General features: G+C 45.8%; 1 protein-coding gene across 1 annotated transcript; it reads left to right on the top strand.

Annotated features, from left to right (window-relative positions):
* Positions 1–994: 994 nt before the first annotated feature.
* LOC138846315 (leucine-rich repeat-containing protein 37A2-like) lies at positions 995–9,663 on the top strand. Its single transcript, XM_070061718.1, has 4 exons — positions 995–1,591; positions 3,019–4,784; positions 5,089–5,193; positions 7,715–9,663. The coding sequence occupies exons 1-4, from the start codon at positions 1,489–1,491 to the stop codon at positions 7,766–7,768; spliced, it is 2,028 nt and encodes a 675-aa protein (XP_069917819.1). The 5' UTR covers positions 995–1,488; the 3' UTR covers positions 7,769–9,663.
* Positions 9,664–11,415: the final 1,752 nt, after the last annotated feature.

Below are 11,415 nucleotides of genomic sequence, written 5' to 3'. Positions count from 1 at the left end.
AAAAAACACTATATTCCTAAAGTTGTACCTATGAAATTGGCATTCATTACATAAAAGCTTTAAAAAATAAAACAAATAAAAATTAAACTGTTTATGATGGCAGGTATTTGGTGCAGCCGTTAAGCCACTACCTGGGATACTCCAATCCCACATCAGAATGCCTGGATCCAAGTCCCGGCTCTGCTCCACCCTAGCTTCCTGCTAACATGTACCCTGGAAGGCAGTGGGTGATGCCCCAAGGACTTGAGTTCTTGCTCCTCACATGGAAAACCAAACTAGTTTCTGAGCTCCTGGCTTTGGCCTGGCCCAGCCCTGCATGTCGCAGACATTTGGGGAGTAAACTACCTAATGAAAACATGTGGTCGGCACCGTGGCTCAATAGGCTAATCTTCCGCCTTGCGGCGCTGGCACACTGGGTTCTAGTCCCGGTCGGGGCGCCAGATTCTGTCCCGGTTGCCCCTCTTCCAGGCCAGCTCTCTGGTATGGCCCGGGAGTGCAGTGGAGGATGGCCCAAGTCCTTGGGCCCTGCACCCGCATGGGAGACCAGGAAAAGCACCTGGCTTCTGGCTTTGGATCAGCGCGATGCGCCGGCCACGGCGGCCATTGGAGGGTGAACCAATGGCAAAAGGAAGACCTTTCTCTCTGTTTCTGTCTCTCACTGTCCACTCTGCCTGTCAAAAAGAAAAAAAAAAGAAAAGATGTGTTTGTGTGTGTTTCTCTCTCTTCCTTCCACAGAAACTTTCGAAATGATAAATTTGAAAAAAAAAATATAATGAAAATAGACTGACAGTTTCTTAAAAACACACACCTACCATAAGTTGCAGCCTTTCCATTTCTGGGTATTTAGGGAAGCACCACCTGACACATCCCAGGGCACTCCCTGGCAGGAAACAGGGATCAGAAATGGAGCCAGGCACTCCAGCAGGGGATGTGCTTGTCCCAAGCAGCATCTTCATGGCTGGGCTAAACACCTGCCTGGTCAAATTACTTTCACTCACCCATCAGTGAGCAAGTGTTCCTTTTTCTCCACATCTTTTCCAACAATTACTGCAGTCAGTCATTTTTCTGGGACCAGAGTAGTTTCTAATAGTGAACACTTCCAACAGGGATGGAGAAGAGTACTCCAGAGGTTGGGGGAAGTCCTCCTGTGCACTCCCAACCCACAATGAGACTTGTGAACTGGAAGGAGACACCCCTGAGTCAAACGACAGATCCATGGTGCCCAATGCTCACCCTGTTGACTTTATTTTGGATACACCACACCCACTTCCATGCCTATGCCTCCTTGGGCCACCTCTCCCTCCTTCCTTTATTCTCATATTCAAGACCAACAATTGGCCACCAGGCTCCTACCCAAATGCCCTGGCCACACACATACCTCAAGAACGCCTTTGCTGGCACCTTGGCTCACCTGTTTGACCCACCCAAGGAACCCCTTTACAGGTAACTTAATTCTCTGTCTCTATTCATAGGATCTTACCCAGCCATATGGCCTGCTGCCTCTGCCAATTTAAACATACTATCGAGGTTGTCTGCAACACCGTCAAGCTTCACTGTGACAATGAATGCCTGCCAAATACGACACATTGCCGTGAGTCGGAACTTCCTGAGGATCTTTTTTTAATATTTATTTGTTTTAAATTTCTTATTTTAAAATTTTAGGGTCAAGTTTAAAGTAACAATGTAATTAATTGCTGAATTTTTATTCATTCATTCAGATTTAAACTCCCTAAATTGCTACACTGCTCCCTTGCTGAAAGTCAGGTTCGCAATCACCGCTATGTAATTTAATAACATAGTTACCGCTATGTAATTTACATATGCACAAAGGATCATGGAAAAGAGGTGGAAGGGGAAGGAAGCAATGTTGGGAACCACACACGTGGTGTTCTGTGCTCTTGGGTGCTTTGCTTTTCAATGATAACTCATTTGCACACAGTCTATAAACTGGTTTTCTACGTGTTGGGCCTCAAGGGCCCTCTGTCTTATAGAACAGGTCTACACTGCTCACCGCGGTTGTTTGTTTTTGCACTTGTATAAAAGAGTACAAGTGATGCTGTTTTATTTGGAGCCGGGGAGTTTCTGGTTCCATAACCAGAAATGGCTGCCTGGCTCCTCTGATGGAGTCGGAAGGCTCCTCCATGCACTTGTAGACTGTCCAACTCTGAACCTGCTCTGAGTCTCACGCTTTTCTATCCACAGAACACTCGGGTAATTTTAAGTATCCTTCTGTAGATGAGGGTTATTACCACTGATGTCGTGACTTCCAAAATGTGACCGCTTTCTTCCTTAGACAGCTTGAATTCGGATCTCAGTCAGGGATCTGAGGCATTAGCATAGTGATAACTGTATACCCATCTACACAGTGTTGCTCACCTTCCAGACCAGTTTCCTACCAATTATATTATTCCCTTCATCTCAAGAGGTGAGAAGGACAAGCATTGTTAATCTCCCTTTACAAGGGTGGGAAAGAACACACTGAGGTGAGGAGCAAGGCCCCTTGGCTTGACCATCTCTGCCCTCGCTCCCCTTACATGCCTATCTTTTGCCATGGACACCTGTGATGGCAGCAAGAACATAGGGCCACAGGGAGGGAGGGAGGGAGGGAGGAAGCCTTGGGCTCCCTCAGCATGAGGCAGGACTGTGGAATGATGTGGCTGAGAAGCAGGGGCAGAGCCACAGAAGGGGCAGCTGGGTGGGGCCATTTGTCCTCCAGCCTTATTCTAAGCCTGGAGTGGTTGGTCATTGGAAACCAATGAAATAATACTGATCATAGTTACTGCTTTTTAACACTGCGAACTCTTCTGAATGCCACTCTCAAAAATATCTTTTTCTCCTTTATTGTTGCCATTTCATAGGTTTGAGTTTGGTTTTACTTTTCTCTCTAAAGTCTCAATGGTACCCCAAATATTGGATTTGACTCCTAATTTAATTGATCAGAGTGTAGGGCTGTGGACTGACATAAAGCTGTCCCATCAGTCTTCCGTACCAAAAAGCAGTCTCTTCTTTTTTTGACAGTTGAAGAAGCATCTATAGGGAACCCAAAGGGGGCATTCATGAAGATATTGCAAGCCCGGAAGAACAACACCAGCAAGCAGCTGACTATTGAGCCAGGGAACCCAGTATCAGAGAGAAACAGCGTGGACTTCCCAGGCCGTATGAGTGAACAGCGGGACTTCAACAATGAAAGTGACATTATTAGTGCACTGAATTACATATTGCCTTATTTCTCAGAGGAAAATCTACAAAATGTAGAATCAACATTATTACCATTCATTACACTGCTTTTTTCAAATGTGCAAGATAGAGATAAGTCCCTGAGCTACGTGAAAACCCACATAAGGAGGCCCTCTCATCCTTACAGAAATAAGTTGAGAAAGCTCTATTTTCTGGAGAATTTGTTAGATGAAGAAATTCAAGAAAAAATCGATGAGGTTAAGAAGGAAGAAAAGGCCATGCTTATGCAGCCTATCCTGTTAGGTCCTCAATTTAACCCTCAAATCCTCCAAAAGAAATCAGAAACTGCCCCGTCACAGGAGAACAGCCTGGCAACCATGCCAAGTGTGGGGTACAGGCTGCAGAGAGTGAAAAAAGTCATCAAGGGGCCAAAGGGCTTACGGAAAAGGCACCTCCAGGAGATGAGGAAGAGCCTCGGGAGGAGACGGGGCACCTGGCCCTTTGCGGAGAGCATTGGGGGAAGAAGGCTTGGGAGAGCAGGCTCCAGGGAGCTGAAGGAGCTTCAAGTGGCTCAGAGGCCCAGGCAGGTGGCCGGAAACTCCTTGCACATGGAGCCCTTGCTCACAAAGGAACGTGAGGCTGCAGCCTCCTCTTTCCTGAAGAAACACATCCTGGGCAGGCCTTCTACCTCCCCTGCAAAATCTCTCTCTGAGATCAACAACAAAGGAAAAGACTTAACCTACACCATTTTTGTCTTAGAAGATGCCAATGCTAGAGCTAAAAATAAGGCGGCAGGGAAACCAATCTGGCATTCCAGACAAAATTACCGCTTTCACAAAACTCGCTCTCACCTGGTCCTCCAAACCCCCAAGGCCAAACTGAGTCGGAAGTTCAGAAGGAAAAATTCCCTCAACAGGCTGACGGCTGGGAAGAGGCCTCCGTTCCCTGCACTGCGGAGTCTCATAAACTCCCCCTCCGGAGAGGCTTTCTCATCCCCTGGAGGCCTGCATTCTCAGGGGAGTCCTCCTCTGAGAGAACCTTCTATAGAAGACACTAGGGAGGAAAACCATTCCGGAGGGCGTGTTTTCGAAGAAAATGTTTTGACAGAAAACACCACTGCACATGAAGAAACGCTCCCTGGCGACAAAATGCACACAGATCCTTCAGCTACAGATTCTGCTGGGACCGAGTTCGACCTAATGCCGACTGTGGACCAAACCAAGGAAACACAGTGGGAATACACCAGCGAGGGCACTGAAGCCCCCACCATGCCCGCAGGCTTCACCTACCCCGTGATGCTGTCCCAGGGGCAACAGTTTGAAATTCAGCTGAACCAGCAGCTACAGTCCCTCATCCCCAACACGGACGTGAGAAGGCTCATTTCTCACGTCATCCGCACTCTGAAAATGGACTGCTCTGAGGCCCAGGTGCAACTGCCCTGTGCCAAGCTCATCTCCAAAACAGGCATCCTGATGAAGCTCCTCAGTGAGCAGCAGGAAGAAAAGATAGCCAAGAAAGAATGGGACGCAGAGCAGTGGAGGACTGAGACCTATATCAATGAGAGTACAGAAGCCCCGAGTGGACAGAAAGAGCAGGAGTCGAGTAAGGTGAGGACAGGAGATCTGCACTTTCCCATCACTTAGGAGACCCCACGCGGGAAGACCAGGGGCTCCCAGTCCAGATCTTGTCTCGGTAATGTAACTTTTGCCAAGACGGTGACACTTTGTTAGGAGGCAGACCTAACACACTGTAGAGAAAATGAGTAATACCAAGATTATATATAATACAGCAGATTTTGTATGGTCTTTTAAGATCTTTTACACCACTCACCTGAAGAACGGGGTTCTGAATATTTAGCATCCATATTTTCCAGCTCTTTATTCTGTCTTTTTAAACTGTGCTCTTTCTTAGCTCGCAAAAGGAGCTCAAGAACACGGCTATCACAACAAGCTCATCGTGGCAATATCTGTGACGGCAGTGGTCACAATGCTGGTTATCATCTTCTGTCTCATTGAGGTAGGGACGACTCATTCAGGTTGCCAGAGTGCATCCTTCCTTTGTAATAGATTCGGAATCCACAGACTGTACATCAAAGCCACTTTCCACGTACCACGAGCTGACCTTCCTCTTTAGTCACCAAGACCGAGATGCGCTTTACTCTTTCCCTTGAAAAGCACATTCCACAGATTTTTAAAGGAACCCCACTCGTGGGAAATCTCTGTGCAACTGGAACCGAGATAACAAGGGACTGGACATTTGGAGAGGTTAAGTGTAAGAAGGCCAGAGTAAAGTGGCAGAAGTTCTCCAAAATTGTGTCAGGGATTTGATGTACTCTCTTCTACCACTGATTTCTTTCCTCATTGCTGAAACGATGAGATTATATACTCTCCACCCTCGAGGAACTGTCTCTGCCCTTGGGAGAAAGGATGCAGCCGAAAGACAAAAGTATTGTCTTACAGAGTCATTAGATCTACGTAGCATCCCACTGCTCCAATGTCTAAGACTTTGTCTAAATGAGTTCAGCTGATGCACTGCAGCTGATTCCTGCATCAAGCTGCTCTAAGATGTGTTCCCTCCCTGGAGCTTGCCTGCACCCTCCCACACAGCCCAGTGTTTTCACAGTCCCACCACACAAGGCTCCCACAGCCACAAGCACCCAGCCCCCTGTCAATTCTCCCAGAGTCTGGCATCTCCTCTAGGTTGGTTTCTGGGTTCACGGTCACTAGCTGGAGCAGCTGTTACATATCTCCAAAATGGTGCCTGCCCTCTCTTGGCTAGTTACAGCATGCCAGTGCCTGAGGTCGGGCAGAGAGAAACGTGAACTCCCCCACTTTTTTTTGCTCTAGGTTGGCAGGTACATCATCCCCCACAGAGCTCCAAGCCAGACCCATGCCAGGCTTTTCCCACAGCTTTATTGCCAGTGGCTTGAGCTGTTGCAGTATGGTCTTGCCTCATTCCAAAGCTGGTGCTGAGGCTCTCAGCTGCTGGGGTCTCAAACTGTGCAAGTCCACACCCTCCACATAGGTCCACAGCGTCCATCCAATTTGCATGGAGTTTCCTCTACCATTTTCTCCCTAAACCTTCCCTGAGATTGCACTCCTTCCACTTTTTTTAAACTATCCACCCCCAGACTAGAGCAGCAAGCTGCCTCCCTATGCCACCATCTTGAAAAATCCCTGAGATGTGATGATTTTAAATAGCCCTTGTGTGAACTGTTGAAGAACAGTGAATTTTTTTCTTCATACTAGTTGTTGAACATTTTACTTAGTGTAGGGTTAATCTTATGAGTATAATGTTAACTGAAAATAGATCTTCATAAAAAATAAGAATGGAAATAGGAGAGGGGGGAAGAATAAGGGATGGGAGTGTGGGCAGGAGGGAGGGTAAGGTGGAAAGTATCACTATGTTCCTGAATCTGTATACATGAAATCTGTCTATCTTCAATGAAAGTTTTTTAAAAGACATGTCTAGCCACAAGAAGTAAGTGATCACAGCATAGAGATGAGAAAGAGACCAGCATGGGCAGTGCCCACCCTAACACTACACAGTTTCAGTGTAGGGCAGCTCCTGCTTCATAAATTTAGTAGTTTTTATCATCTATTTTTTCCTAAAAGATGGCAGCTGGTCAGATTTTGTAAAAAGTTTTCTTGGGGTTTGAGTTAAGTTGCCTTGAATTTGTAGATTAATTTGAGAACTGACGTCTTTATGATACCCTAGAAACATGACATTTTATGGACTTCAGAAGAGCATCCTAATCACATAAATCTTACACAACTTTCGTTGAGTTTATTCCAAGATAGTTTATTCCTTTCTATTGCTATTAAAGAAGGGCTCTGTACTCCATTTTCCCTCTAGTCACTGGTGGTGCACAACAAACAGGAGATTCACTGTACTACTCTCCTGACTCAGCACCTAGTCACCTCCCCGGACCCACACGTTACGTCCAACAAAATGTCAGCTGATTATCTTGGGCTTTTTTTTTTAGGTTGTCCACCATCTCCTATGCAAATGATGACAGTTTTGTCTCTTCCTTTGCAGTAATTATACCCCATTTATTTTTCTTATTGCACTAATTTCAGCCTTTTCAACAATGATGACTAGTAGCAGTCTAATAAGTATCCTACTCCTGTTCTTGCCTTTAAAACACCATTGTTTAGGTTTCTGGTCCATACTTTCAGCAGGTTAAGGGTGTTTCCTACTACTCCACTTTTTTTTCTTCCAGATTTTTTAAATTTTGTTTAAGGACTACAACTTCCATGTTCCCAAATTAGTATAGATTAAATGCATGACGCTGCACTCCCATTCCACTTTTAAGAGGACTCACTGATGACTGGCTGTCAATAGAATGTATTAAGTCCCAGAGGCATTCAAGACCAAGGACTGTGGAAGAGTGAGAACTATTAACAAGACAGAATTCCTGTCCTCAAAAAAGTTATCTTATTGGGCAGGCAAGGCTTTTAGAGAAAGAAAGGGAAGGTAAATGATTTGGAGATAGAATCATTATGGTGAATAATGATTGCTTTTCCTTACAAAAAAGATTTACTCTCATAGAGGAAGAGGAAGAGAAGACATAGAAAAATCTTCAACGTAAGTATCAGTCTGACAATTGTTAGAAAAATCTTCAACGTAAGTATCAGTCTGACAATTGTTACATTAGAATTTTAGAAGTAGAGGAGTACTGAGAACTCATCTATTTAAACCTGCTCATTTTAGAATGAGGACATTGCCAGAGGCAGAAGACTATCCATCTGAGTGTTTTGCCTGATTCCAGCAAATCTGGTCCCCAGCCATGGCTGGGGAGACGGCACCAGCACGGACACATGTGCTGTCAGTGGTCCTTCCGAGACACAGCAGCTAGGGAGGGGCTTTGTTTGTGCTGTTCCTGCTGCTGGTGGCATCTGGCCAGTTCAGAGGCCTTTCCAGAGGCTCGGAGAAGGGCTATGGAAAGACACATGACACTGGGGGAAGGGGGACAGTCGCCCTCAAGGCTGCTGGAGAGTAAAACATATGAGGTGGCTGGAAAACTTACTGGTTTCCAGACCCCCGCTGCCTATGCCTTTTATTCACACCTTCTCAGACCGTTTGTCTCTCCCTGTTATGGTAAGGATACAAGGAGAAAGGGACAATACTGGTCCCATAGTCACACTGCCAGTGAGTATTACAGAGAGGAAGGTTCCTCCCCAGCCAGGGACTTCTCCCTTGGTCATAGTGAGCTTGGGCTGTGTGCTACAATTTCTATTGCAAATCAATACCCACACGCTCTGTAGACACAAGCAGTTGCTGAAACAATGCACTCTTTTTCTGTTTTAATCATATTCAAAAAGGGTACCTTGTATTTCCACACTGGTTTTGCCCTTTAAACTGGTTTCACAACTCAATCTTCCATCAGTGACAGACACCCTGCAGTGAGAAAAATCTTTGAGCTGGGTAACGTTGCTATTGGACTCGGACATTGCTTCATAGGATTCAATTTATAGGGGACTAGAGCAGCTATGGAAACACAAGCATTTTCTCCCTACACCCCAGTGAATGATGCTTGTGAGGCTAAATCCTAAAGGGGCAGGTGTCAAATGCCTCTGGAGAGAGAAAATACTTCTGCCCCGTGTGGTGGTGCAGTGTGTCCCACTGCGCAAGCACACTTGGCTGAGAAAGGCACTGGGACTGACAACAGACAAAAGTCTCCCCAGAGACACTGCAGGTCTGTAGGGACAGAGGGCTCCTGGAAGCCCAGCGCCCTGGGTACTGCATCTGAGACCCCAGGCTTGTAGTGAGCACTCACTGCAGTGATGGCTGAGGTGCATGTGTCGTCCCAGGAAGACCGGAGATGCACACTGTGAGAAGTGAACAATGGCACTCGTCTCTAATGGTCTTGTGTGTGTTTTTCCCCAAGGAGCTTTCACCAATCAGTGCCTAGAAAGTGTTCGGAAGATGAGACTCAGGTAAATGGGAGGAGGCTGCAGTGTGTGGCTGGAGACAGCAGGGAAAATGCTCAATTCACATGTCTTTTTGTCTTTCCTAGGGCTTCTTCCGGCTGAGGTGGCCACTCTGGCTGAGGCGTCTGCTCAGCCCTTTCGGTGGCACACGCAAGAAAGCCAAGGACTTGCCCCCAGACAAGGAGCCTTCCGTAAAGGAAGAGTTTCCTGACAAGGACGCAGGGTCCTTGACAGGGCCACTTCACCGTACTGAGTTTGGGGAGGCGGGGAGAGTGGCAGGAGTGGAAGCCTTGCTCTGCTCTCTTCCCACAGGGAGCTCAGCGAGGCCCCCGCCAAGAAAACGCCCCCTCCAGAGTCCTCGGCAGAAGGTGAAGAGAGCGAAGCCCCCGAGGAAAACACGGAGTGACCGTCCCGCCTCTGTCACCTGCAAGTCCTGTTTTCTGATATTGGCATCTCAGCGGTGCTTATAAAATACTTAATTGCTTACATTCATGGGTGTGATATTCGTAAGCAATTCTAGCCAGGTGGCGAGAAATTAAAATGTTGTCAAATATTTATTGTATGCAGTAACAGGGGCCACAGGCAAGAAAAGCAGGACTGCTTCTAGAAGCCTCCGAGGGAGTCAAGCCCTCCCCAGGGGCACAGCACCAGCAAGAACTCTCACCTCTCTTCTTCCATTAAGTCAGTCTCCAAGAACCCGAAAACACATCCCCAAGGTGTAGACTTTTAAATCAAATACCGGGTGTTCTGGTGCTTTCTTTCCCCTGGATCACTGAGAACCAATCAACAGAGGGGGATTAGACCTCCAGCTCACAGAGGACCCGCTTCCTCTGGTCGGTCTCGGAGGGCCTTGGGGTGGTCAGAATATTTGGATCTTAATACCTCCCAAGTCACTGTCCAAAGTTTGTCACTGGGAGTGAGAAGCACTTCAGCAAGCTACCAGTATTCCTGAGTCTAAAATATAAGATGAAATGGTACTAATAACAATGAGCAGAGGCCAGCGCTGTGGCGTAGTGGGTCAAGCTGGCACCTGCAGTGCCGGCCTCCCATATGGGAGCTGGTTCAAGTCCCAGCTGCTCCACTTCTGATCCAGCTCTCTGCTATGGCCTGGGAAAGCAGTAGAAGATGGCCCAAGTCCTTGGAGGGTGAACCAATGGCAAAAGGAAGACCTTTCTGTCTCTCTCTCAGTGTCCACTCTGCCTGTCCAAAAAAAAGAAAAAGAAAAAGAAAATGTGTGCCAATGATTTACTTACAGTGTTAAATATATGGTTACTATATATGAGCTTATTGAAGAGTACTTATGTTAGTTTATGGAAATTCCAGTGGAATGTACTTATGAGTGCATTTCCATTCTCCATCAACTATTCACTTCTAACATTGTAATGTTAAGCAGCCGTGCACAAATAAGAGCTCTATATGCCTCATTGTAGTAAACCATCCCACCCCAACACAATCCAACACTGCTGTGTTTTTCATGTTGATATGTTGATATGTTTATGTTTTCAGCACTTTTTTTCATCAAACCATTTCCCTGTAAATCCTTCCAATTCTGTGTGACAAACACAATTTATTTCTATTTAAAGCAATATTGAAAATGAAGACATGACATGCTTAGTGCCTTCAACATTGCTTTTGAGAACTGCTAACATCTCTAGCACAGCACCTGTAATAAATTCAAATCACACCTTAATATAAGACAGCACAGCATATGAACAATCAAAATCTGAAATCAACACATAATATTGTCAAACTAGAAGCTGTAGCTAATATGTTTCCATATTTATTTATTTATTTATATTCCACATAAAAACATACTATAAAACTCAGGATGACTTTAAAGAATTCTTTCTGAAAAGTGCAGTAAGCAAATATGAAAGCCTGAAAATTATTTCAGAATTACTCCTGTTATGGTTGGCATTAAGATGCAGCAGGTTAAGTGCCACTTGGGACACCACCATCCTACATCACAATCCTGGTTTGAGTCCTAGTCCTCTGCATTTCCAATCTAGCTGCCTGCTAATGCACTTGGGCAGGCAGAGGATATGGCCAAGGTACTCAGCCACTGATAACCCATGTGGGAATCCTGAATGAAGTTCCAGGCTCCTTAATTCACCCTGGCCCAGTGCTGGCTGTTACAGTCATTTTGGAAGCTAACCAGAAGGTGGAAGACCTTTCTGTCTCTCCCTTTCTAATACTCTGCCTTTCTGGTAGATAGATAGATCTATTTAAAAATAATTTTTAAAATTCTTCTCTTAGGAAGAAGTAATTTTCAAAATTATTTGTTTGAAACAAATAGATTTGGTAC

The sequence above is a fragment of the Oryctolagus cuniculus genome, chromosome 17, assembly GCF_964237555.1.
Source record: "Oryctolagus cuniculus chromosome 17, mOryCun1.1, whole genome shotgun sequence".
NCBI lineage: Eukaryota > Metazoa > Chordata > Mammalia > Lagomorpha > Leporidae > Oryctolagus > Oryctolagus cuniculus.
Note: the sequence above shows the minus strand (reverse complement) of the source record. Positions and strands in the feature narration are given on the sequence as shown.